Source organism: Pipistrellus kuhlii, unplaced genomic scaffold (assembly GCF_014108245.1).
Source record: "Pipistrellus kuhlii isolate mPipKuh1 unplaced genomic scaffold, mPipKuh1.p scaffold_m20_p_102, whole genome shotgun sequence".
Classification (NCBI taxonomy): domain Eukaryota; kingdom Metazoa; phylum Chordata; class Mammalia; order Chiroptera; family Vespertilionidae; genus Pipistrellus; species Pipistrellus kuhlii.
In genome coordinates this window covers 225,242-251,879 of record NW_023425408.1, presented here as the reverse complement: position 1 = coordinate 251,879, position 26,638 = coordinate 225,242, and the positions used below count along the sequence as shown (strand labels likewise).

The 26,638-nt window shown below is 60.3% G+C and overlaps 1 protein-coding gene across 12 annotated transcripts in view; it reads right to left on the bottom strand.

Moving 5' to 3' along the window:
- Positions 1–26,638, bottom strand: part of WNK2 (WNK lysine deficient protein kinase 2) — a 120,967-nt gene that overhangs the window by 50,597 nt on the left and 43,732 nt on the right. For 11 of the 12 annotated variants that reach the window (XM_045578758.1, XM_045578760.1, XM_045578763.1 and 8 more), the window contains exons 7-19: positions 25,974–26,193; positions 20,475–20,757; positions 18,006–18,214; positions 16,625–16,756; positions 16,100–16,300; positions 14,014–14,574; positions 12,172–12,462; positions 11,750–11,796; positions 10,884–11,052; positions 10,246–10,362; positions 9,102–9,272; positions 8,886–8,931; positions 8,386–8,505 (exon numbers count right to left, since the gene is read on the bottom strand). In XM_045578758.1, coding sequence (XP_045434714.1) covers positions 8,386–8,505; positions 8,886–8,931; positions 9,102–9,272; positions 10,246–10,362; positions 10,884–11,052; positions 11,750–11,796; positions 12,172–12,462; positions 14,014–14,574; positions 16,100–16,300; positions 16,625–16,756; positions 18,006–18,214; positions 20,475–20,757; positions 25,974–26,193 — 2,567 coding nt within the window. The remainder of the gene's footprint in view (positions 1–8,385; positions 8,506–8,885; positions 8,932–9,101; positions 9,273–10,245; positions 10,363–10,883; positions 11,053–11,749; positions 11,797–12,171; positions 12,463–14,013; positions 14,575–16,099; positions 16,301–16,624; positions 16,757–18,005; positions 18,215–20,474; positions 20,758–25,973; positions 26,194–26,638) is intronic. The other variant, XM_045578765.1, reaches the window with a different exon arrangement.

Below are 26,638 nucleotides of genomic sequence, written 5' to 3'. Positions count from 1 at the left end.
GCTCCTCAGCAGCAGAGGTTGATGGGTCCTCTCAGAGGAGACCATGTGACTGATAGATACCAGCCCTCTTTGTTCCTAGCTGTCTTCTGATAGCTCAGCTAAGGCCATCTCCCCAGCAAGCCTTTCTGTGCAATTATTCTTTTTGTTCTACTGTGTTCCCACAGGTTCTTATTGGACTCTCAGTCCCTCACAGGGATGTGCCCTCATATAGACAGGTGGTTAACTGTTGTGTTTATGGGCGGATGAGGACTGGTATCGCCTACTCTGCCGTCTTGCTGGTGGCACTCCGCCCCATCATCTTCTCAGGGGCTTTCAATCTGTCGTTCAATGTGGGCAGAGCTCTCCACTCCTCAAACTCCAGCTGTCCTGAAGACTAGTTTCCCCACATACGGCATTCTGGGTTGATTCTAACAACACTTTAAAAATACAGCACTGCCTCCTGGACTCCATGGCTCCAGGTCATCTGAATGATCATTCCCCTAAAAGTACAGCATCAATGTTTCTCTGGATGCTTTCATTGTCTCCCGTTTTCAGCAGTTTACAATGTGTCCAGATATGGATTTATTTGGGTTAATCCTATTACTAGTAAAATTCACTCGACTCCTTGAATCTGTAGATTTATGTCTTTCACCAAATTTAGGAAGTTTTCAGCATTGTTTTTATTATTTTTTCAGCATTGCATTTTTCTCTTCTTCTGGGGCTTTGATGACACAATGTCACACCTTTTTTTCTTAACTTGTTCCACAAGTTCTGTTCATTTTTGGGGGATCTTTTTCTAAATTCTGATGGGAAAGGTTTGGGTATTCTAATTTCTAGTTTTACAATTTCCATTGGTCTTTTCTTCGTATCTTTTATTTCTTTGCTGATACTTTTTATTTTACATTTGTTTCCAGAATGTTTATGTTTGTTTGTTCAAGCACTTTTATAATAGTTGCTTTGAAGCCTTTGTCAGTCAGATCATTACAACATCTGTTATCTTGCCATTATCATGTGATGGGTGTCTTTTATTCATGCAAGTTGACATTTCTATGGTTCTTCACTTGACAAATACTTTTGGATTGCATTGGTTCGGTTGGATTAGACTGGATTTTGCTAATATTATGAAATTCTATGACTGTTTAAATCCTATGGAAATGTTATTTTTGCTTTGGCAGCCAATTGACCTGGCTAAGTTTAAGCTGCAAGTTGCAACCGGCTTTCTATGAGCTGTGGCTACACAGTCAGTTCAATTATCTGTGTCTCCCCTGTACTAATCTGATCCAAAATGTGTACATCATCCGGGGGCCAGTTTAGGACCATGGTGAGAGTCCATCTACTAGCTCAGTTCTCAAAGTTCTGTAGATGCTAATTCAGGTCAGAACCATGCATGCACCTTATCAAGCTGCTTTACCAAGCTCCTCCTTCCATAGTTGCCCTGGCACTTCCTGGTTCCCTGGAACTTCCATTACAGACCTCTGGAGAGAAACCATCCACTCATAGTGTGAGAGGCAGGAGGTCAGAGAGAAACAAAGTAATGAGTTCCTTGAGCCCCAGCTCCACCCAATGGAGAGGAAGGCTCTCCCCTCCCATGGTTTGCCTCCTGCTGCCTAGTGCTGCCCCTCAGAACTTCCTGTGAGCTGAGGAGAAGAGAGGAGAGGGAAGGAGAGACAAGAGGGACCCCACGCCTCTCTCAGAGCTTGAGAAGTACCCATTCCGTCTGTGAGTGAAACCAGAGGGCCTCGCCCGGAGCTTCTGTCTGCAACCAGAGCTCACCGCATCTTCACACTGCCCTGAGCCAAGGTCAGGAGGCACCAGAGGGAAAATAGTAAGCTCGCCACCAGCTCTATGGGACTTGGAATTCTGGGAGCTTCCCATCCTGCCTCTGCTATGGATTTCCTGAGTCTGCAAAGATCTGTGCCCTGCATCGATGGGCCCGGGTTCGGTTCGTTAGGTTCATGGAGGAAAGGGGTGATGAGATGTGTATTCACCATCTAATCCAGAGCAGGACTTTCTGCCCTGTTACTTCTTACGATGTGCCAAATGCTGGGTCCAGAATGGCGTCACCTTTGCATAAAAAGAGCCTCTGTGCTTCTGCCTGAGCACACGGCATTCGGAAATCACCTTCATGAGGGTACCGTGCTCAGAAGCGGCCCTCTCTTTGCCTCATTTCCGCGTCCTTGTTCTCCAGCCCCGTGTTCCAGGCAGGGAGCCTCCTGGCAGCCAGTTCTGGCCCTTTCCCCCAGGCTGGTGAAGGCCAGTGCTCAACCTTTCAGCCATCCTGCAAAAATGGAGAACGCCCTGGGGAACAGACCAGTACTGGCGCACAGCCCAGGCTCCACCCTCTCTGGACCTCATGGATCATTCTCCACAGTCTGCAGATTTCCCAGACACCGTCATGGGTGAGCTTTATATTTCATCCAACTTGCTTGGTCATCCTCAGTGAACAGTTGATCCAAATCAATAGATCTGCCATCCCTGGAGGTGGCCACCTCCTTTTTCGTTTATTTATAAAGAAACTTGCCCTGGAAGGTTTCCCGAGGTTGGTGCATAGATGAAGAATTAGAGTTTAACTGCTGGCATGTCCTTTAATCACTAAACCATACTGAAAGTCAGATTTATTGTGTAAGGGCTTTTCTTCCCCAACTGACTGGCTGTATCAAAATGAAAAAGTACTACGCAAACACGTTCTCTTAAGACCGAGCCCCTGCGGGCAGTGCTGCTCCCCTCCGGCCCTCTGGGGGCGGGCCAGGCCTTCCCCAGCCTGTTGGTGGCCACTTTAGGGCTTAGCAGGCTAACTTGTTCGCTTTTGGGGGAAATCTTCAAAGACACAATGGAAGTTGCTGGGAACAGATGGTAAAATATTTAACATGATTAACAGATATTCTTCCTAAACGCACAGTAGTTCCACTGCATAGGACAAACCGCCAGATCCCAGTGGATGCCTGAAATTGCCGACAGTACCAAACCCTAGATACACTCTGTTTTTTCCTATACGTAACATACCTGTTTAAACTTAATTTATAATTAAGTGCAGCAAGAGATAAAAAACAACAGCATACCGAAACAGGTTTGTCTCAGTGGATAGAGGTTGGCCTGCGGACTGAAAGGTCCCGGGTTCGATTCCGGTCAAGGGTATGTACCTTGGTTGTGGACATATCCACAGTAGGGGGTGTGCAGGAGGCAGCTGTTTGATGTTTCTCTTTCATTGATGTTTCTAACTCTCTATCCCTCTTTCTTCCTCTCTGTAAAAAAAATCAATAAAATATATATTTTTTAAAAACCCAGCATAATAAAATAGAACAATTAAAATATACTGGCCCTAGCCAGTTTGGCTCAGTGGATAGAGCATTAGCCCATGGGCTGAATGGTCCTGAGTTTGATTCTAGTCAAGGACACATGCCTCAAGTGCAAGCTTGATCCCCAGCCCTGGTCAGGGCATGTGTGGGAGGCAACCAGTTGATGTGTCTCTCTCACATCAGTTTCTCTTTGTCTCTCCCTCTCCCTTCTACTCACTCTAAAAGAAACAAAACAAAACAAAACAAAAAAACAGTGGAAAAATATCCCCAGGTGAGAATTAACAAAAGCAATATACTGTAATAAAAGTTAGAAAAGTTTTATGAATGTGCTCCCAGCAAACTAGCACTAATTTCTTTTTCCTTCTTCAGCTTCACAGATAGAAAATTTGTTCTTACTACAGACTTTAGAAACCTAAGCATATGATCTTTATTCTTTCCTTATTAAGTCAAGAACTTTCACCTTTTCACTTAAAGAAAGCAATGTACAGCTTCTATCCAGTATATCTGAATCATCAGGATCACTGCTCTTGCACTCTGAGGCCATTATTACCTTGAAACAAATGAAAATGAACACACAACAACCCCAAATCTATAGGACACAGCAAAGCAGTCCTGAGAGAAACCTTCAGAAGAGTATAGTCCTGCCTCAAGAAATAAGAAAAATCTCAAGTAAACAATCTAACTTTATTCTTAAATAAACTACAAAAAGAAGAAACAAAGCCCAAACTGATCAGAAGGAATAAAGATAACAGCAGAAATAAATAAAACAGAGTCTAAAATATAGTACAAAGAACAATGAAACCAACAGCTGCTCTCTGAAACTATAAACAAAATGAACAAATTTTTAACATCAAGGAAAAGAGAGAGAGAGAACCCAAATTTCTGAGAGAATCAGAAATGAAAGGGAAGTAACAACTAACAAGACAACCAAGATTGTAAGAAAATATTATAAAAAGCTATATGTCAATAAACTGAAAAATCTAGATGAAATGGATAAATTCCAAAACTGAATCAAGAGGAAACAGAAGCCCTGCTGTGGTGACGAGTGGTTGAGCATAAACCTGTGAACCAGGAGGTCATGGTTCAATTCCCGGTCAGGGCACCTGCCCAGGTTGAGGGCTCAATCCCCAGTGGGGGGCATGCAGGAGGCAGACAATCAATGATTCTCTCTCATCATCGATGTTTCCTTCCCTCTCTCCCTCTCCCTTTCTCTCTGAAATCAATAAAACTATATTAAAAAAAGAAAAAACAGAAAATCTGAACAGACTGACTACAAATAACAAAATCAAAGCAATAACCAAAAAACTTCCAACAAAGTCCTCCACTGGATGACTTTATAAGTGAATTTTACCAAACGTTCAAAGAAGAGTAACACCTGTCCTTCTCAAACTATTCAAAAACTCAAGAGGAGGGAAGGCTCCCAGCCTCACTTCCCCAGGCCAGCGTTACTCCAATGCCATCGCAGGTGAGGACACTACAATGAATGAAAACCATAGGCCAATCTCCCCGATGAGCATAGATGTTAAAGTTCTCAACAAAATATTAGCAAATTTGACTCAGCAATAAATTAAAAATACTATACACCAGGACCAAGTGGGATTTACTTGGGGGATGCAAAGTGGGTACTTGTATCCATATTTGTAAATAAATAACTGTGATGCATCACATAAACAAAATGAAGGATAAAAATCACATGACTATGTCAATAGATGCAGATAAAGCATTTGATAAAATCCAGTATACATTTATAAAAAGGAGAAAAAAAAACTCCCAGCAAAGTGGAAATAGATGGATCATGCCTCAACATGATAAAGGCCATATATATAAACCGACAGCCAAAATCAGACTTAATGGGCAAAAACTAAAAGCTTTTCCCTTAAGATTATGAACAAGAAAGGGATGTCCTCTTATTCAACACAGCACTGGAAGTCCTAGCCACAGCGATCAGACAAGAAGAAGAAATAAAAGGCATCCAAATTGGAAAGGAGGAAAAGAAACTGTCACTCTCTGTAGATGACACACAAGAAACTGTATATAGAGAGCCCTAAAGGTTCTACTCAAAACTACGAGAACTGATACATGAACTCAGTGAAGTAGCAGGGAACAAAACGTATGCTCAGAAATCAGTTGCCTTTTTATACACCAACGAGGGGCCCAGTGCTCAAATTCATGCGCCCTGAAAGGAACTGTGGCCAAGAGGCTGTGGTAGGCACAAAGGCGGGTCTCAGCCCATCCTCTGTATTGCCAGCCCCTCCCGCCCCGGCCCCAGTCCCATCTGCCGGCAGCCCCGCTTCTGCTGCCATCACTCCCACACGCTGATGGCGCCCAGCCCTACTGCACCTGCTGTGACGGCAAGTGGCGGATGCTGGCTCCATCGCCCCTCAGGAGCAGGGGGAGGTGAAGCCCTGAGGGGCGATTGGGGCTGGCAGCCGCTGCTCACACCCAGTGATAGCGCCCAGCGATCGAGACCAGTGCTGGGAGCCAGCAGTACGTGCAAGCACAAGCAGGGCAGGTGCGAGCGCCAGTGGAACCATGGTGCACAGAAGCAAAGAATTCTCAGTAACCACCACAGGCTCGCCCCGATGACAGCTACCAGCGCCCCATCTTGGTCTGGCGCTCCTGCTCACCTGCTCCATCATCCCGCTGCAGTTGACACCCACCATGTTCCACGCATGCCCCCCTGGTGGTCAGCGCATGTCATAGTGACAGGTTGTTCCATTGTTCCACTGTTTGGTTTATTTGCATATTAGGGTTTTATATATATAGGTAATGAACTATCAGAAAGAGAAACTAAGAAAACACTGCGTTTACAATTGCATTAAAAAAAAAAAAAAAAGGAATACATTTAACCAAGGAGGTAAAATCCCTATACTCAGAAAATTATTAAGACACTGAAGGAACTAAGGAAGATACAAATAAATGGAAGCACATATAGTATTTATAGATAGAAATAATTAGCATCACTGAAATGTAAAACAATCTACAAATTCAACACAATTCCTGTCATCACATTAAGTGCAAATGGTGAAGGCCTGGGAAGGTCAATGGGGGAAAAAGAGGAGACATCTGTAATACTTTCAACAATAAATATAAATTAAAAAAAAGAAGAAGACAGCAAGTGTGTATGGAACCACATAAGAGCCCAAATAACAACAGAAATCTTGAGAAAAGAAGAACAAAGTTGAAGGAATCATGCTACCTGATATCGAACTACACTACAAGGCCTAAGAGCCTGGTAGGCCATAAAAACAAGCATAGAGGTCACTGGGACCGAATAGAGAGCCCGGAAATAAACCCACAGCTTATGGTCAACCAATACCTGACAAAGGAAGCAAGCGCATACAACGGGGTAAAGAGTCTCTTCAATAAATGGTGTTGGGAAAACCAGACAGATACATGCAAATAACGAAACTAGACCACCAACTTACACCTTACACAGGAATAAACTCAAGGTGGATTAAAGACTTGAATGTAAGACTCAAAATGATAAAAATCCTGGGGGGAAAAAAACATACACAGTTAAATCTTGGACATTTCTCATAGCAATATATTTTCTGATATATCACCTCAGATAAGGGAAACAAAAGAAAAAAATATAGAAATGGTATTGCACAAGACTAAAAAGCCAGTGTGGCCCAGTGGGTGAGTGTCAACTCATCAACCAGGAGGTCAAGGTTCAATTCCAGGTCAGCGCACATGCGCGAGCTGCAGGCTCAATTCCCAGGAGGGGAGAAGCAGGAGGGAGCCGATGGGTCATTCTCTCTCTTCATTGATGTTTGTATCTTTCTCTCACTCTCCCTAATATCAATAAAAACATATATATTTTTTTAAAAGTAGAGTGACATTTAAAAAATAAAGTTTTGCACAGAGGAAATCAACAACAAAATGAAGACAACCACTAAATGAGATAACACATTTGTTAATAATAAATCTGATGAAAGGTTAATATCCAAAATTTATAAAGTACTTTTACAACTCAACAACAAAAAAATAAACAGCCGAGACCGGTTTGGCTCAATGGATAGAGCGTCGACTTGGGGACTGAAGGGACCCAGGTTCGATTCCGGTCAAGGGCATGTACCTTGGTTGCGGGCACATCCCCAGTAGGGGGTGTGCAAGAGGCAGCTGTCCGATGACTCTCTCTCATCGATGTTTCTAGCTCTCTATCTCTCTCCCTTCCTCTCTGTACAAAATCAATAAAATATATTTAAAAAATAAATAAACAAACAAACAATCCAACTAAAAGTCAGCACAGGACATGAGTAGACACTTCTCCAAAGAGGACATACATATAGATAGCAAGAGTCATATGAAAACATGCTCAAAGTCACTGATCATCAGAGAGATGAAAATTAAAGCGGCAATGCAGTACCATCTCACACCCGTCAGAATCGCTACATCAACAAATGAACAAATGACAAGTGCTGGCGAGGATGCAGAGAAAAGGGAACCCTTGTACACTGCTGGTGGGAATGCAGACTGGTGCAGCCATTATGGAAAACAGTATGGAGTTTCCTCAAAAAATCTAAAATGGAACTGCTTTATGACTCAGTGATTCAATATCGGGAATATATCCAAAGAAACCAGAAACACGATTGACAGAATGCACGCACACACTGTTCATCACAGTGTCATTTACAACAGCCAAGACCTGGGAGCAGCCACGGGCCATCGTGGTCAGTGTAAAGGCGTGTGGCACAGCCCACCACGGAACACTACTCAGCCTTTAAAAAGAAGGAACCGCCTTTGGCATGGCATGGAGGGACCTGGGGAGTGTCATGCCAAGTGAAATGAGTCAGTCAGAGCAACACACGAACCACATGATCTCCCGTGTGTTGGAACCTGATGAACAAAATAAACACAATAGGAGCAGACTCACAGAGACGGGCGGACCGCTGTCAGCGGGGAGGGGAGCTGGCGGGCGGGATGAATAAGAGAAGGGATTACAGACAGACACCGCACAGACACAGACACCGGTGACATGGTTCCGAGGGTGGCTCTGGGCTTGGGGGTGGTGCGGGGCCAGCTCCTTGCCTTCAGCGGGGCCCACCGCACTGGCACTGAGCCGAGACGCGTGGAGCCGTGCAGGGCGGCCTGGCGGCTGTCCTACCTGGGCTGGCTTCTGGCTGCACGGAGCTCAGAGGAAGGGGGGACGAAGATTCGGGGGCGTCTGCAGCTGGGTGTTCGGCCACCGGACAGATGATGAACCACCTCTTTCCCGTGTGCAGGACTGCGGGCGGGACAAGGGCAGCTGTGAGAGCGAGCGCGTTCTCCCGGGCCCTCGCCGCGGGCCCACTGCCATGGGCCGCCCGGGGATCGTCTCACCCTGAGGGCCACGCACGGCTCCTCCTGGCAGCCTGGGGCCCCAACAAGCACTCCCAACGCCGGCTTATTCCCAGGACACCCGAGGGACGGTCACTGAAGGGGCACGGCCAGCAGGAGGCCAGCAGGCAGCGGGAATCTATGCCACCCTCTCAACACCTGGCCCAGACAGGGAGGACATGGGCGAGGTCACTGCACGGTCCAACAACCCCAGACACGCTCCGGGGGCCCTGTCACACGCGGCGGGAGGAAGCAGGGACCCGAGCTTAGGGCCCAGGAGGCACATACCGTTCTGCTGATACACCGGGGCGTTGGCTCGGGACTGGCCATTCTCCTGAGGGAGGTGAAGGCGGCGGTCAGGCCCCGCAGACGGAGCACGCGGCCTCGGCGCCGGGCACCTCCCCCACGCTGCCCCGCAGGCTCTCCCGCAGGAGGGCGGTGGCTGCTGCCTGCAGGGCCCGGAGTGGGGGGCCAGGCCCCGCCCTCCCAGGCGCCCCAGCTCACCTCCCCCGCACTCAGGCTGCCGGTGCCAAGGGGCGGCGGGCTTGCCCCCGGGTCGGAGCCACGGTCGGCGTCCGTGTCCTCACTGAGCATGTCCTCCGCCTTGTCCATGACATCCTTCATCTGCTCAATGAACGTCTCCCGCTCGGCCTGGAGGATGAAGTCGTGCTCCACCTGCAACGGCACACGCAGCCCTGCCCTGGGGGCTCCCGGGCACACGCAGCCCTGCCCTGGGGGCTCCCGGGCGCACGCAGCCCTGCCCTGGGGGCTCCCGGGCGCACGCAGCCCTGCCCTGGGGGCTCATGGGGCACACACAGCCCTGCCCTGGGGGCTCATGGGGCACACACAGCCCTGCCCTGGGGGCTCATGGGACACACGCAGCCCTGCCCTGGGGGCTCCCGGGCACACGCAGCCCTGCCCTGGGGGCTCCCGGGCACATGCAGCCCTGCCCTGGGGGCTCCCGGGCACACGCAGCCCTGCCCTGGGGGCTCCCGGGCACACGCAGCCCTGCCCTGGGGTTCATGGGGCACACGCAGCCATGCCCTGGGGGCTCCTGGGCACACGCAGCCCTGCCCTGGGGGTTCATGGGGCACAAGCAGCCCTGCCGTGGGGGCTCCCGGGCACATGCAGCCCTGCCCTGGGGGCTCCCAGGCACACGCAGCCCTGCCCTGGGGGCTCCTGGGCACACGCAGCCCTGCCCTGGGGGCTCCCGGGCACACGCAGCCCTGCCCTGGGGGCTCCCGGGCATACGCAGCCCTGCCCTGGGGGCTCCCGGGCACACGCAGCCCTGCCCTGGGGGCTCCCGGGCGCACGCAGCCCTGCGTGGAACTCGCGGGGCACAGCAGCGCTGAACGTGGGCCTGCAGATCTCCACCAAGTGGCCTGCTTGCTTCTGCTCTGCACTAAACCCGGGGGCAGAAGCGGCGGCGGCCTGGCCTCAGCTCAGGGCTGCACCGTTCAGCAAGAGAAGCCGAGGCCTGAGCAGCAGCCCGCGGGGACCCAGACCCAGCAGCCACTGCTGAAGCTGCAGGACAGGGAAGGCTGGCAACAAGGGGCTGGCAGCCAAGTGCCCAAAGGGCCTGGAGGAGGCAGCCTGGCCAACCCAGAGGCAGGGCCGCCGACACAATCACCTGGCAGACACCACGTACCATGTAGGTGGCGATCTCGTCAGGTGCGTCCCCATCCAGGTCGAACTTGAACGTTACCATCTTGTGGTTGTGTGTCTCCAGCTGGCACTCCACCATCTTGTCGCCTGTGTTGCACACCTGCAGGTCCAGGACAGTGAGACCAGGTGTTGCACACCGGCTGGCCCGGGGCGGGGGGTAGGGTGGGGGGCCAGGTGTTGCACACCAGGGCGAGGGGGAGGGGCCAGGTGTTGCACACCCGCGGGCCCAGGGCAGGGGGGTGGGGAGGCCAGGTGCTGCACACCCGGGGTCGTGGGGAGGGGCGGCAGGTGTTGCACACCCGTGGGCCGGGGCGGGGGACCAGGCGTTGCACACCCGCGGGCCCAGGGCGGGGGGCCAGGTGTTGCACACCCACGGGCCCGGGGCGGGGGGGCGGGGAGGCCAGGTGTTGCACACCCGTGGACTGGGGCGGGGGGCCAGGTGTTGCACACCCGCGGGCCGGGGCACACCCGCGGGCCGGGGCGGGGGGCCGGGTGTTGCACACCCGTGGGCCGGGGCGGGGGGCCAGGTGTTGCACACCCGCGGGCCGGGGCGGGGGGCCAGGTGTTGCACACCTGCAGACCAGGTGGGAGCTCCCGCCCCCTCCCCCGCTGCCTCCTCACATTCAGGATGGTCAGCCGGGGCCGGCTGAGCCTCTCCGGGCGGGAGCGCATGCGTGTGGACCTGCGGTGGTGTTTCCGGGCCGGCCTGCCTTCCAGCCTCCCTGCTCCAAAGGTGCCGTCCCCGCTGTCACTCAGCTCCCTCCCAGAAGGGGCGTCAGACCCTCCGTAGCTGTCAGGAAACCAGGGTTACTCACCCCTGAAAACGACGGCACACCGGCTCCCGCAGGAAGCTCAGCTAGACCACCGGAGGGCTGCAGCCAGCCCAGCCCCACGGGCACCCCTGCACGGGGCCCTCCTGCCTGCCGGCCTGGGCAGCACCATGGTGGCGAGGGACACGGGGGCTTTCTGACCCAGGACCTTGTCCTCTAGGCCTCCTGTCCTATCAAGCAAGCCTCCTCGTGGTAAACACAAAATTCACAAACAATCCTCTCCCATGCCTCAGTTTCCCTATCTGTGCAAAAGCAACAGAAACATGCCCACCATGTGGTTTGCTGCAAGTTTGAGGAGAACTTGCAGAGCAGTGAGGTTGGTGCTGACCTACCAAGAGGGTGGGACATAGGGTTACTTCCTGTAACCAGTTCCCTCCAAAACTCCACACGCCCATGCCTGGGAGCCACGGGGACGGGGTGTGGGCCCTGCCCTCCCAGTCTCCTCCCCATCAGCACCTGGAAACCCTCGCACACAGACCAGCCAGGACCAGGACACAGCCCGGGCCATCGGACAGCCAAACTCCAGCACGAGCTGGCCAGGACCCGGAGGCTCCCGGGGCCCAGCACTCAGGAAGGCCCCACTGATGTCAAGCCCTGCCACGTGAGGGGCCGGGCAGGCGGGTCCCCGTGACATGGCCGCGGGCCGGCTGGCCGTACCTCTCACAGCTCTGCAGGCCAGGCTGCGCGTCCTCGGAGGCCTGCTCCTGAAATAAACACAGGAAGGGTCACAGCTCCCATAGCCCGGGCCCGCCCCGCCCTCCTGCCCGAAGCGAGCAGACGACAGAGGGCAGCGAGTGAGGGTTTCCCCTTGTTGGAGCCAGGCTGATCCCTAGAAGCCTTCCCAAGCACACTAATCCCCTCTGGCCATCCCCACAAGGAAGCACACCGCCCACAGGGCTTGTAAAGAACCCACACCTTCCACCTGGAATGCATCTGAGGAAACTGACGTCTGGGGACAGCAGAGGCCGGTGAGCAGGCAACATGTGTCCCAACGCGCACACCCCGCCTCCCCACGCCTAGGGCTGAGACCGGCACAGGGCAGGCATCAAGGGGCCGTGCGGGAGGCCCGGCCCACACACCTCGGGAGCCAAGTCCACGGTCAGCTGGACGGCCGAGCTGAGGCCGGAGAGCCCTGGCCCGCTGGTCAGGGGCAGGTTGGCGGGGGGCAGCACAGTGGCCTGGACAGGCAAGCTCGAAGTCGCAGCCATGGGCGCAGGGGCCTGCGAGCTGGGGAGCTGCGGCAGGCGCTCAGGGGCAGCGGGGGGCAGCCCTTCTGGCACAGGCGGGGAGAGGACGGCGGCAGGAGTGGGCCCCGTGGGGGCCGGGGCGGTGACATCCACAGCGTACGGAGGCGGGTGGCCAAGCAGGACCTGTGAGCACAGGAGGCGCACAAGTTGGAGTGCCACTGCTGTCCGGGCCCGGCAGCTGGCCACGGCAGCGCCTCCCTGTCCGGGCGGGTGAGCAGGCGCGGGGGTCTGAGGCGCCCCCACTAAGGCACTCCCTCCTGCCCAGCGAGCCCTGGCCTCTGAGAACGCTTGTACACAGACTTGGAAGAAACAAAGGGAGGCGCTCCGAGTCCCCATTTGTGTAAACTCTAACCTAGAATCACGCTTCCCTTTTGCACATCTAGTGAGGGCTTGCACCGAACGCTGCCCTGCTTCCTGCCTCCGAGGGAGAAGCCCTGGACCTTGGCCTTCGTGGGGTGACCTGGATGCTGGGCCTGACTCCCCACTGCCCTAAGAGCTCTCAGTGTAAAAATAGCGTGGTCGGAAATGAATGGACCCCCCTGGACCTGCTAGCCTGAGACCGCTCGGCCACCGGGGAGGTGGGGCAGCCCTCGGTAAAGCCAAGCAAGCACAGGCCCGAGCCTCCCCACCGGCTCTGGCTTTCCCCACACACCTTGACCCGTGAGTGGACGCTGCTCGGAGCCACGAGCAGCCCAGGGCCTGCATAGCCAGGTGCCGGCTGCTGGACGTGCTTAGACAAGCGCCCTGTGTCCAGAGAAGCCACGTTCCTTCTCCAAGTGCCAGCCCCGCTGGGACTCAGACCGCGAGAAGCATGCCCAGGAGTCTGTGCGACTCAGGCCGGCTCTCAGCCGGACCGGAGCGGTGCCGTGAGCGGCCCCGGCACCCATGCTGATCAAAAGGAGGTAACCGGCCCCCTGAGCGGGCGGGAGCCCAAGTTTTAAAAGGAAAGTACGGTGCCCATGGCTCAGGCTATGAGGTTTAGGGCCAGGTGCGAAGGCACCAGGAGGGAGGGCACCAAGTGAGAGTGCCCAGGCAAGAGGCCCCACCCCACTCCTCTCCTCAGAGGGGGGACCAAGCCCTGACTCCAAAACTCAGGGTGGGCAGGGAGCAGAGCCACTCGAGGCTCACCCAGCCTGCCGGTGCGTCTGCACCTCTTCGCTGTCCGTGTGCACCGGCCAGATCCCCTCCTGACCCAGGACGTCATCCCTGTCTGCCATGCCCACCCTGGCGCCGGCAGCCACACGCTCCCGGCCACTGCCTGGACCCCAACTGTCAGACCCCCGAACCTGGCGCCCCGTCTCCCCACTGACATGGAGTCATTAACCTACCTCGTTTTGACAGGGGACAAGATGGACAGTGTAAGCCTCCCAGCGCCCTCAGAGGGGCTGCCAGGCCCCACTAGGTGAGGGCAGGTGCCGGACACAGCGAGGCTGGGACCCCACAAGCATCCTCTGCCCCTGCTGTGGAACCTTGGGCTCGGACAGGTGCTGGGAGTGGGAGGAGGCAGCAGACCCAGGGTGGAGCCAAGCCTGTGAGCAGCGCTGCCTGCTGGCCTGCCCCGCCGGGGCCCGCCCTCCAGCCACGGGCCAAGACGAGCAGAGCCTCAGGCCCTTGCAGCTTGGGCACCACGGGGTCTCCGAGTGCGGGCAGCAGGCCCTCCTGGCGGGCGGTTACCTGGCTCCCCCCCCGGGGGACAGCGGCCGGCTCAGGAAGGTGGGTGGCGCTCGGCAGGTGGGGCTGCGGCAGCACGGGGGGTGCCGGCTGCAGAGGGGCAGCCTGCACTGCCTGCGCCGTGTGGAGAGGAGAAGGCGGGACGTCACTGGGCACCATCTGCGGGAAGGCCGCCTGGTACACGGGCTGGGCCGGGAGCTGGGCCACGGCCGGGTGGACGGCCGGGTGGATGGACAGCGTGGCCACGCCCTGGGAGGCCACGGCCAGCAGAGGGATGGCGGTGGCGGTGGCCGCCACATTTGGCACAATGGTCTGGCACGGCACGGCCAGGGGTGCCCCGGCGGCGTGGGGAAGCTTGACCGTTGGCAGAGGCAGGGCTGGGGACGCGGGCAGGGAGCCGGCGGCGCTGAGCGGGAGGCTGGGCAGGATGACGGCGGGAGAGAAGTACTGCGAGGGAGGCGGCCCTGTGGGCCCAGTGGCCGCCGGCAGGTCAGGGAGCGCCGAGGGGAGGCTGTCCACGGTGGCCAGCGGAGCCGCGGGTGGGATGACGGGAGGTGGGGGCATCTGAAAGAGAGGGAGCTTGTCGGCCCTGGGGCATGGCCCTCGGGAGGCTCAGCCTGGGCCGGCGCCCGAGACACTGCTGTGCAGCTGCTGCCCAGGGAACCCACAGGAAACCCGGCTCAGTGGAGCCAGGTGCGTCCACCAGGGAAGCAAGGACAGGGGTGGGGTGGCCGGAGGAGCCCTCTATGGCCCACCGCGGAGGGGCGCGGTGCCGAGGATGCCAGGCATATCTCAGAGTGCCTGGTCGGCTGTGCCACCAGGACTGGGGAGGTCAGGTGTCCCTACCGCGGGAAGCGCCCAAACCTTCTGGTCCGAGGCACCCCGCACCTGGCCCAGGGTCTGCACTTCACACACAGCGCTTCTTGGCCAGCACTCTTCGGAGTAGGGCCGCCCCCAGCGTGCATGGGGCCACCCCCGGCGTGCATGGGGCCCACCCCCCTGGTGTACATGGGACTGCCGCCTGGCGTGCATGGGGCCGCCCCCTCCCCGGTGTGCATGGAGCCCACCCCCCTGGTGTACATGGGACTGCCGCCTGGCATGCATGGGGCCGCCCCCTCCCCGGTGTGCATGGGGCCCACCCCCCTGGTGTACATGGGACTGCCGCCTGGCGTGCATGGGGCCGTCCCTGGTGTGCATGGGGCCGGCCCCTCCCCGGCGTGCATGGGGCCGCCCCCCATCGTGCATGGGACTGCCGCCTGGCATGCATGGGGCCGCCCCCTCCCCGGCGTGCATGGGGCCCACCCCCCTGGTGTACATGGGACTGCCGCCTGGCGTGCATGGGGCCGTCCCTGGTGTGCATGGGGCCACCCCCGGCATGCATGGGGCCCACCCCCCTGATGTACATGGGACTGCCGCCTGGCGTGCATGGGGCCACCCCCGGCATGCATAGGGCTGCTGAACACGCAGGCCTGACTGTGTGTCAGCGGCGCCGACCTCTCCCTTAGGTCGTCAGATAAGGAAACGGCAGCAGCCAACACAACCACCGTCTGCTGTGACTGATCCAAACTCAACCTGCTTTGGCAGACTAGCGAACAATACATCTCCGAGTGCTGCCGAGGTTTAAGAACCAGTCTGTGTGCCATGAGGTGAAAGGGGTGGCAGCTGCTGCCCGAAGAGAAAGCCGTTCTGGTGGCGGCACACGCACGTCACACACACACGGGCCCAGGCAGCTCGAGGGCAGGGACGAGATGCAGGCCAACCTCTGTGCGTTTGAAAAGCAACTCATGCCGTGGCCACCACCAGGCGAGGGGCGGCTAACTGGACGGAAGGGAAACCAACGGCCACCAGAGGAGGACGAGGGCTGCCCTGACAGCTGAGGGCCAGAGCCTGTGCTGGGGGGGAGCTCGGGACACGCCTGCTTCCCCAGGAAGCGGCACGTCCATCACAGCTTGGTGCCCCCATGAGGCAGAGCAACCTCAGGACCATCACTGGTGCGAGCCTGGGCAATGGCACCCGCACCAAGGACCACAGTCATGCGCCACCCCGCCCTGCTCACAGTCAGCAGGAGAGCGGCCGGAGGGGGCGGTACCTGCGGGGGGACGTGAGCGAGTGGCTGCAGAGGCACCGGTGGCATCTGGACGGGCGTCGGCTGGGCCGGAGCCACCTGGGAGGTCGAAGCCAGGTACGGCGGCAGATGAGCGGGCACCGGCTGCAGAGGGCGCATGGGCTGTGGGGCCAGGACCTGCGGGGCCAGGACCTGTGGCAGGGGTGCTGGCTGGGCCAGGGGAGGCTGTAGGGAGAGGGGCGTCTTTTACACAAGTGCTCGGACATAACAGATAATCAGTGAGTGTGCAAACACACATGCACACACATGCATATCCCCACACATACTTACACACCCAGCAGGGGTCCAGGACAGGCAGATTTGGACAAACTGCTGTGTGTGCATGAGGCCCCTCCCAGTGCTATGGGACTTGAATTCCGCAAACACAAGAGACACCCCACACCCCCTCCCCAACTCCCATGAACACCCTGGGCCCAGGACTGCCAAGGCTGATTGTTGGAGGAGACAGAGGTACCAACGGTAGCCACAGGAGGGGCTGCCCACACTCACCTGGAGGCCAGAGGGCATGGGCTGGCCTGGGCAGGTCAGCACAGGGGCAAAGCTCACGGCTGGCTCCGGGAAGTGCTGCGGTGGGAGCGGAGCGCGGGTGGAGGGCGGCATGGAGCCCGCCGGCAGGCCAGGCTGCAGAGAGCACGGGCACACTATAATTTAACCCGCCCCGCCACGAGCTTGACAGATGCAGGACCACCCTCACTCCCCATGCCCATCACCTGTGAGGAATGGTTTGCCTTGGAACATGACTCACAGAACAAGGTGTGGCGGCCTTAAGGCAAAAATGGTCACAACTCCTAACCAAGGAATGTTCTAGAACATTAGCGCCACAGAATATGACGCAATCGTGAGAAAAGACCATTATAAGGACTTCGGAGAATTGTGGAGAAACGCCTGTTGTGACAACAGTGCGGAAAGGTAAAATGCATTTGTTTCCTGACTGTAACACGCACATGCGTATACACGCACACAACACAGAAACATGAAGGCAGACAGCAGGCCTGCAACCTGGGCCTCTGCAGAGTGAGGTCTCCAGCACAGAGGGGATGGGAGCCAGAGCCCGAGCAGGGCTGTAGGGGGCCAGTCAAAACCGCTGCTAACGTGTTCATTTGTGGGTGCGACACTGGGAGCAGGTTGTTTTCAGAAGGCTTGACCCGGTAGGTACAGGCTGAAATGTTTATGGGCAAATATCTTCTTGTTTGGGATTTACTTCAAAACAGCGGGGTAGTGAGAAGCAAGAGGCCGCCTGCACTCCGCGTGCGGGGACAGTTCTCACTGGGGCTTCTGGGTCACAGGACAGTCATCTGTCACCTGCGGCCTGCTCTCGGCGTGTCCGCCTCCCACAGCGAATGTGCGACAGCAGCACGGGCGGACACACCTGCAGTGCACTCACCGGGGCCTGGCCGGGCACACTGGCTCAGGAGGCCCCGACCCCTCCGCCCTGCTCTCCTTCACCACCATCGCCCTTCCCCAGGAGACCACCGACATGGGGAACCCCTCCCACCCTCCGTCCAAGTTGTTTCTGCATAAACAGGCAGGACATGGGAGGATGCACTTTGGTCGCACCCAGCTCGGCCTTCCCCTCTGCAGGCAGGAGCTGGACAGGCAGGGGCTGCCTGGCCGGGCGGCCGGGAGCCAGAGGCCTGACCCTGCACCTGGAGAAGTGGCTCGGCTCCCACCGGGCAAGCCCAAAGCCACCGGAAACGTGGCTCAGGGCTCAGGCACCTCCCACGGGTTTTCTCTGTGTCTCCCGGCAGGCCTCCAGCCTGCAGCCTGCACTTCCCACACAGACAGACGGACCTCCTGCGCACCTGCTCCAGCAGGCGGAGCTGAACACGCCGCACAGGGAGGCCCATGGGGAAGGGCCAAGCTGACTCACCGTGGCGGGCTGCGGGTAGGCCCCCAGCGAGGGCAGGCTGTGCGGCAGGACGAGCCCCTCGCTCATGCTCACGCTCACGGGGGCGCTGCACACGCTCTGGGCCGTGAGTGGGGCTGCGTCTGCCAGCGAGCCCAGCACCACGCTCTGCTGGCTGCTCTGGGAGTCCGAGTACACGGTGGAGCCCTGGCCGCTGTCGAGCGTGCTGTCCGCTGGGGAGGACAAAAGCACAGCTCAGAGTGGGCCCCCAACGGCACCCCCATGACACTCCACGCAGGCCGGGAAGGCCCATGTGGGCTCACACACGCGCACTCGCTCAGCCATACGCTTTCACCTGGGAGACAGGCTTTGCTTCCAGGGGGTGTGAGTAATGAACGTGCATCTTTTACATGACCAATGGCAGAGCCCTAAGGGCTCCCTGCACCCAGGAACGGCGCTGGCAGCCCACCCTCACAGCCTGACGCCTGGGGGGCTGCCTGAGGCCACGCCCAGTCCGCACAGCCCGGCAGCGGCTCCCGCCTGGCGTAGACGGGCCTCAGACAGTGCCGGGCGGCCTGGAAGCGAGCCCTCGTCCAGCCCTGCAAGGGCGCGGGGTCTCAAGAGGCCGGAGTGTCCACGTCAGAAGACTCCGTTCGGCTGTCACCTGTGTCTTATGGTGGGGAGGCTGCAAGACCCTGACCATCTTCACCTCCAGTGAAGCCGCAGATCTGGGTCCAAACCCGGCCCCCGAGGCACAGGCCGGCTCTAACTTGGTTGGCAAACGGGGCTGACAAGGCACTCACCCCACAGGGGCTGAGAGGGCCCCTGGAGGCCTTTCTTGCAGTCAGCCCCACAGGGCCCGGACATGGCCAGTGGGCGGGGCTGCCACAGCTGGGGCGGGGCTTGTGAAGGGAGCAGACAGGGCCCACATGGCCCATGGGCTCTTCTGGCCAAAGGTCCAACAACTATTGAGATGGCACTCCAGGCTTGCTTCCAGGTCCCAAAAGCTACACAGACGTTACCATTTGTCACTGATGCACCCCAAGCTGCTTCCTTAGCCGGTCACTGTTCAGATGGGTGAAATCATTTAAACAAATAAAATTAAGGGGCAGCTTTTCAATTCTGTATAAAACAGTTTCTCCCCAGGACTGACTAGGGCTTGTTTTAACCAGGAAGATGTGAGAGAGTTGAGGCAGGAGTGTGCAAAAGCAGCCGGACAAGAGGCTCTGGTTTCTGAGGGCTGTTATTCCACTCATTCAGAGAGACAGACAGACAGGCAAGGAGACAGACAGAAAGGGAATTCACAAGAGAGACCCAGAGGAAGACAGACGGGAGAGCCGCTCGGAGGACGTGAAGAGACCGACAAGCCTCGGGCAGAGCGGCTCTGACCTCCGCGCAGGCGAGTGCATGTGCTTCCATTTGTCGCCGAGGACGCGGGTGTGCTGCCCAGGCCCGTCTGCCAGCCGTCCGTCCACGGGCACCGTGGCCAGGGGCACGGCTGTGCATGGGCTGCCTGCTCTGACCGAGTGAGGTTCTGAGTGTGCAGGGTGCCGTGGTGTGAGGCGTGCGCCTGGGCGTGTAACGGCACGTGCAGGCTCTCTGCGTTGCTGGCGTCAGTGGCCCAGGGAGGCGCTCCCTGGCTTCAGCACATCCTCCTCGGATGTGACAAGGCAAGCTCTCCGTTCCCATCCTAGACCCTGGCCAGCTGGCGGTTACATCTGTAGTGTGTGCGCTTTTTCCTCCAAAATTTATGCACGCCAATTGACTTTGTGGGTTATAAGAAAACGGAGTGTGATGCTATAGCAGTTTAGTCTCCGAAACAAACTTGAGGAGGTTTGAAAGGAAGCAACCAGTAAACAGTCCCTGCGTTTAGCTCAGCCTACTCTGAGAACCATCCGTGCGTGTGCTAAGTGAAGGTGTGCCTACCGAGTCCATCACACAGGCTGTTCCACCTTCCCACTCCACAACCTAACTGCAGCCCACGGCGCTGCCCGCCACTCCGTGCTCCTCTGGCCAGACAGGAAGGCTGCCTGCCTCGGCCGCAGTGGCGGCGTGGGCACGGAGGGCAAGGCAGGCAGAAGCTGCTCGGTCCAAAGGCCTGAGGTGGAGCCAGGCACGAACGGGCCCACCCCCACCGGAACACACCGTCTCAAGGTTCGCCACTAGGAGGCAGGTCACCGGGGCACAGACACTCCTAAGGACAAAGGTCACACAGCACGGCCACTCCCCTTCAGCCCGGCGGCCCTCGGACGCCCTGTCCGAGCAGACGTCACCCGGTGCTGAGCCCTGGGCCCCATGCTTCCGGCCCGTGCCCTCCAGGGTGAGGAGTCGTCGGAGCTGATATACCCTGGGCTGGCCCGGAGGCTCTGGAGACCTGCACGCCTGTGCCCACCTGGCCAGGCGAGCTGGCAGAGCTCTGTGCGGCGCCAGGGAAGAGCCAGGGGTGCCACCCCACACCCACAGGGGAGCCGGGGGACGGGGAGCAGCACTCACAGGCCAGGGAGGTGGCGCTGGCCGGCAGCGCGGGGGGCAGGAGGTGCTGGTCCGCCTCGGGCTCCTCGGGCTCCGGCGGCACCGCCTGTGTGTGGTAGGTCACCTGGACCTGCAGGGGCGCGGGCGGAGCCCTGACCGTGTCGGGGCTGCCCGGGTCCTGCCGCTCCTGTGGCTGCAGCACCGGCCAGATCCTCTCCCGCCGCCACTGGATCAACGCCACGCGGTCGCGGATGGACTTGGCCACGATCTTCACGTCGCTCTCGTGGAAGAACCCAGACTCGATCTGCAAAGGGACCCCTGCTGTTGCTGGGACCATTCCCCCGCCCCCTCCCCCTCCCGCACAGCCCACTGCCCAGCCTGTCCTCCACCCGCACTGCCCCGTCACAGGGTCTCAGCGCGAAGCCCCTCCTCAGGCCCCACTCCCATCCTTCAGGGACGCTCTCAGCATCCCATGAGGAATGGCCTCCATGCCGACTACACCACAGGGGGCGCGACCCTCGGGACCTCACTCCCATGAGCCAGAGGGAAGGAAGCAACCTATTGTCTGAGCCCTGAGGCTGCCTGGTCCACCCCCCCGCCCCCGGTCCTCCCCCTGCCGCAGTGGCCCGAGCAGGACGGTGCTGGCCGATGCCTGTGCTGGGGCAGCGGCGAGGCTCCGAGGCCAGCACTGTCCCTGGCATTCCCCCAGCGGCACGGCTCTGCAGCGGGAGACCAGGGCGGAGGGCACCATGCCTGGCGGCACTCGGGGCCCGGCACACCCCACAAGGTGTTGGGGAGCATTTGTAAAGGAGCCGAGGTTCCCAGGAAACACCCCGCTCTCTCCGAGATCCGTGGTCAAACCACACACGAGGGAAGCCGGCTCCTGCCGTCATGTGGGATCCCATGCAGAACAGAGACCGGAGGAGAAGCCTGCGGCGCGGCCGGGAGCGTACGGCGCCATTTCCAGGCCCAGAGACACGCAGGCAGACGGCCACAGCGTGTGGCAGGGACAGCCCACGCCACGCCATCCCGGAGTCCACAGGCTCGCAGGGCTCCGGAGACAGCCCGGCCGCGGGGCGGCTGCACTGGGCTCTGACCGCCGGGAGCTGGGCAGCTCCGTTCTGTCCGAGGCCGCTTGGGCGCATACTGGCAACCTTCTGGACGCCCCCATCCAGGAGATGGATGAACCACGACCCCAGCGTGCCCCCCAGGCTCAGCGGTGAGAGCAGGGGCCGGGCCGGGGTCGCACACCCCGCCCAGGGCACAGCCGCCTGACGGGAGGCCCCGAGAGGCTGCTGGCTCTGCTGCCACTTCTATTTCTGCCGTGACCCACTTTCCCGCTGCAGCCCAGGCGCCGCCCACCACGCAGTCTCCAGGCCGCTTGTTTCCAGCCTCGTAGGTCACCGCGAAAGCCAGTAACCCGAGGTGAGGCAGGAGGAGGCTGGCTTATAACCTCGAGAACCCCGCGCTGGGCTCCCACCCCCTCACCGGGGCACCGAGGGGAACCTCCAGATCAGAGACCCGCTTTCTCTCACTCCTGCATCGTCTTTCTGCCTCACGCCCCCTCCCCATGTCCCTGCTGAGGACCTGCTAGGAGGGAACAGGTGAATTTAGAGGGAGCAGAGCTGTCCTCCCTGCTCCTCCCACCCTGAGGGGCCACGTCACAACCACAGCAGGTGCTGGAATCTCTCCCCTCCCCCGGTGCTCTCTGATCTCACTACCAGTGCTCCTCACTGACCTCAGCCCAGTGCTCACCGACCTCACCCCTGGTGCTCACCAACCTGCCCCCGGTGCTCACCGACCTCACCCCTGGTGCTCACCAACCTGCCCCCAGTGCTCACCGACCTCGCCCCTGGTGCTCACCGACCTGCCCCCGGTGCTCTCTGACCTCGCTCCCGGTGCTCCCCGACCTCGCCCCTGGTGCTCACCGACCTCAGCCCCGGTGCTCACCGACCTGCCCCCGGTGCTCTCTGACCTCAGCCCCGGTGCTCTCTGACCTCGCCCCCGGTGCTCTCTGACCTCGCCCCCGGTGCTCACCGACCTGCCCCCGGTGCTCACTGACCTCAGCCCAGTGCTCTTCACTGACCTCAGGCCAGTGCTCCTCACTGACCTCAGTCCCGGTGCTCACCGACCTCGCCTCCGGTGCTCACTGACCTCAGCCTAGTGCTCCTCACTGACCTCAGGCCAGTGCTCCTCACTGACCTCGCCCCCGGTGCTCACCGACCTCACCCCTGGTGCTCACCGACCTCAGCCCAGTGCTCCTCACTGACCTCACCCCCGGTGCTCCTCACTGACCTCGCCCCCGGTGCTCACTGACCTCGCACCCGGTGCTCACCGACCTCGCCCCTGGTGCTCACTGACCTCAGCCCCGGTGCTCTCTGATCTCGCCCCCGGTGCTCTCTGACCTCGCCCCCGGTGCTCTCTGACCTCGCCCCCGGTGCTCTCTGATCTCACCCCCGGTGCTCTCTGACCTCGTCCCCGGTGCTCTCTGACCTCGTCCCCGGTGCTCTCTGACCTCGCCCACGGTGCTCTCTGGCCTCTCCCCCGGTGGTGCTCACCGACCTCATCCCCCCCCGGTGGTGCTCACCGACCTCACCCCCGGTGCTCTCTGACCTCGTCCCCGGTGGTGCTCACCGACCTCGCCCCCGGTGCTCACCGACCTGCCCCCGGTGCTCACCGACCTCAGCCCCGGTGCTCTCTGATCTCACCCCCGGTGCTCTCTGACCTCGTCCCCGGTGCTCTCTGACCTCGTCCCCGGTGCTCTCTGACCTCGTCCCCGGTGCTCTCTGACCTCGCCCCCGGTGCTCTCTGACCTCGTCCCCGGTGCTCTCTGACCTCGTCCCCGGTGCTCTCTGACCTCGTCCCCGGTGCTCTCTGACCTCGTCCCCGGTGGTGCTCACCGACCTCGGCCCCAGGGCTCACCGACCTCGGCCCTAGAACGAGGCAGCTCCCAGTGGGGGTCCCCTGTGCTCTTGCTGAGTTTCCTTGCTAGTGCCTTCCATCTACAACTGGCCGTCTCACCCCGACGGGGCCGCAGGGGTGCCGGCACAGAGGTTCCCCGGGGCCCTCCCATGCTGCCTGCCCCTCAGCCTACAGCCCCTCCTCTCAGGCTCTGGACCGCTGCTCTCTCTGGGATCCGCCCTGAGAGCCGTGTGCCTCCGCCTCGGGAGAAGTCCGAGTGAAGGCTGCGGGCGGTGAGCTCCTCAGGGCCTGGCGCCGGCCCAGGCCGCGGGGAGGCTGGGCCCAGAGGCCGGGCCCTGCTGCCAGCTCCGGGCTTTACGGCCAACAGCCACAGGACCAGCATCAGCACAGCCCGGCGGGAGCCGCAGGGCGGGCATGGGCACCCGCAGGGAGCGCGTTGGGTCAGCACAGCCGCTCCACCAATCCGCCCGCGCTCACGCAGAGCATGGGGACACGCTGTTCTGGTTTGGCCTGGAACTGAGCCGGGACATGCCTGCTGCGTGGACTGCGCTGCAGGGCCAGTGCTCCACATGGAAAGCTCTTCTGAGGGCGACGGGGGAGGGGCAGAGGGAGGAGGAACGCCAGGGCCTCCGCGGACCTGCCGCCAGCTGAGTGACAGCAGGGACGGGCGAGCCGGGGCCGGGGGGTGGCTGGGCTGCAGGAGGGCAGGCATCCCGGGCGGAAGCGTCCTCCAAGGAGGTGGGCAGATCCCACCGAGAGCAGCGGGGTCCAGACCCGAGCAGGAGGAGGAGGCTGCAGGCTGAGGGGCAGGCAGCGCTGGGAGGGCACCCGAGGGACCCTCTGCCAGCACCCCTGCGGTCCAGGCACTGCACGTTGGGCCGGCGTGGCTCCCCTGAAGCGAATCCCTCCGGGTGCAGGAGGGCTCCCGGGGCCCGCCCTGACACGGAGGGCGCACTGCTGGCTGCCTGCACTTCCCCAGCCCCCGGCCCTGGCCCCAACCTCACAGCCCAAGGCACCTGTGCCCCACGGCCGGCCCAGGGCGCACCCATCTCCTCGGAGGGCCCCCTTCCTGCCCGGTCGGTGTGCGCGGAGGGCAGTCAGTGTGGCCAGGACTCTGCACAGGGCCCCCCAATGCGCCGTGGTGCTTACTGTGCCCTAACTTCAGCAGAGCGCGAGGGGCCAGCGGCGGGGGGGCCTGCGCACACGGACGCCGGGCAGGGATAGGTCCATGTGACGCTCAGCACACGCAGGGCCAGCCCGGCACGGGCGCACGCATGTCTGCCTGTGACTGGCGGCTGGGAAGGGGCGGGCCGGTCCTGACCCGGGAGCCAGGCCACCAACAGGACCGCACACCCTCTGCCATCGGGTGCGGCAGGGCACAGGCCTGTCCGGGGGAAGGGAGGGCCGTGACCGGCCACAGGGTGCCCACTCCGCCCCCGCTGGCTGCTGCTCCCCCACCGCCCCTGCGGCCACTGGCCACCCTCGGCTGTGGCTCCGCACGCGCGTGTGTGGCCGGCCTGGCTCCTACTGGGGCAGGGCCTGGGCCAGCGGGAAGCTGCACTCTCCCTGGCGGCCCCTTCCTCCTCCCAACCCCCCCTGGATGCCCCTGTGACTTGTGGCACTTCCAACAGACGTGCACATTCACTGACATTTGGAGAAGGCGGGCTCGGTCTCCCGGACAAAGGCAGCCAGGCCCTCGCTCTCGCAGGGACCTGCTGGCTCTCACTCTGCCCGTTTCTCCAGGAAAAGGGTCTCGTCAGTGTCTCAGGAACCTGTCCCCTCTCTGCGACCCTGAGCACACCCGCCTGCTCCGCCCCTCCTGGGCCCAAAGCGGCTGCAACACAACGTAACAGACCAAACCCAGAGCCCACGTTCACGCAGCGTCGGCAAGAGTCCGGTCCGGCCAAGCAGGCCTTTCCCGACACCCGGTTCAGAGCCACGTCCTGCTTCTGCGCAGCGGGCATCCGACCCTGCTGCCCTCACGGACACGCAGCGCCCTCATTTCCCACGCTCCACCGCAGCACCCTCTGGCTTTGTTCTAACCCGGGACACCACAGGCTCTCAGGCTGTGCTCTCATTCCACCGCCCACAGCCCCCTCCACTGCCCCACCCTGCACCGCCCACCGCCCCCTCCACCGCCCACCGCCCCCTCCACCGCCCACTGCCCGCTCCACTGACCACCACCCTCCACTGCCCACCGCCCCCTCCACCGCCCACCGCCCCCTCCACCGCCCACCGCCCCCTCCACCGCCCACCGCCCCCTCCACTGCCCCACCCTGCTCCGCCCACCGCCCCCTCCACCGCCCACCGCCCCCTCCACCGCCCACCGCCCCCTCCACTGCCCCACCGCCCCCTCCACCGCCCACCGCCCCCTCCACCGCCCACCGCCCCCTCCACCGCCCCCACCCTGCACCGCCCACCGCCCCCTCCACTGCCACCCTCCACTGCCCACTGCCCCCTCCACTGCCACGCTCCACTGCTCACCGCCACCCACCACCCACTGCCCCCTCCACCGCCACCCTCCACCGCCCTCCACCCTCCACCGCCCACTGCCCCCTCCACTGCGACCCTCCGCCGCCCACCACAGTGACACTTTACCATCTCCTGCGCCACATCGTCCGGCGTCTCCTTCTCCAGGTCGAAGGTGAACTCTATGGCCCCGTTGTCCTTGGGCTTGCCCTTCAGTTTCTTGGGGTCCTCCACCCAGAGCCGCAGGGCAATGGTGGACTTCCTGCCGTGGTCCTCCTCGGCCAGCTCCACCCTCACGCCCGTGTCCTCGGCGAAGAAGGCGTGGCTGAGCAGGTCCTTGATCTCGTACCTGGCGGGGCAGTGAGGCACACCTGCTGGGGAGGCTCTGAGCTCTGGACCGTCCGTCCGTCTGTCCCGCCTGCTGCACTGCTCTGCCCCAGGGGCCAGCGCGGCTTACAGTGCACGCCCGCCTCCGGGGACAGGCCCGCCCGGCACATCTCACTGGGCACACTGGGCCCTTCTCTATGGCGAGAAGAAAGCGTGCCTGGGGGAGAGGCTCCCGGAGCCCGGAGGCCGGTCAGCCAGGCTGCGGTGAGACACGGCCGCCCCGGGCAGGGACCGGCGTCCCCTGGCTCCATGGCCTGAGCGTGGTAGCTGCAGGTTTGGGATGGACCACACAGATGACGATGAGCAGCCTGGAGCCCAGGAGAGAGAGCAAGACGAGCCGCCCGGGGAGGCTGGGCACAGGAGGCTGAGCCAGGGAGGCCGGGCACGGGGAGGCCTGGCACGGGGAG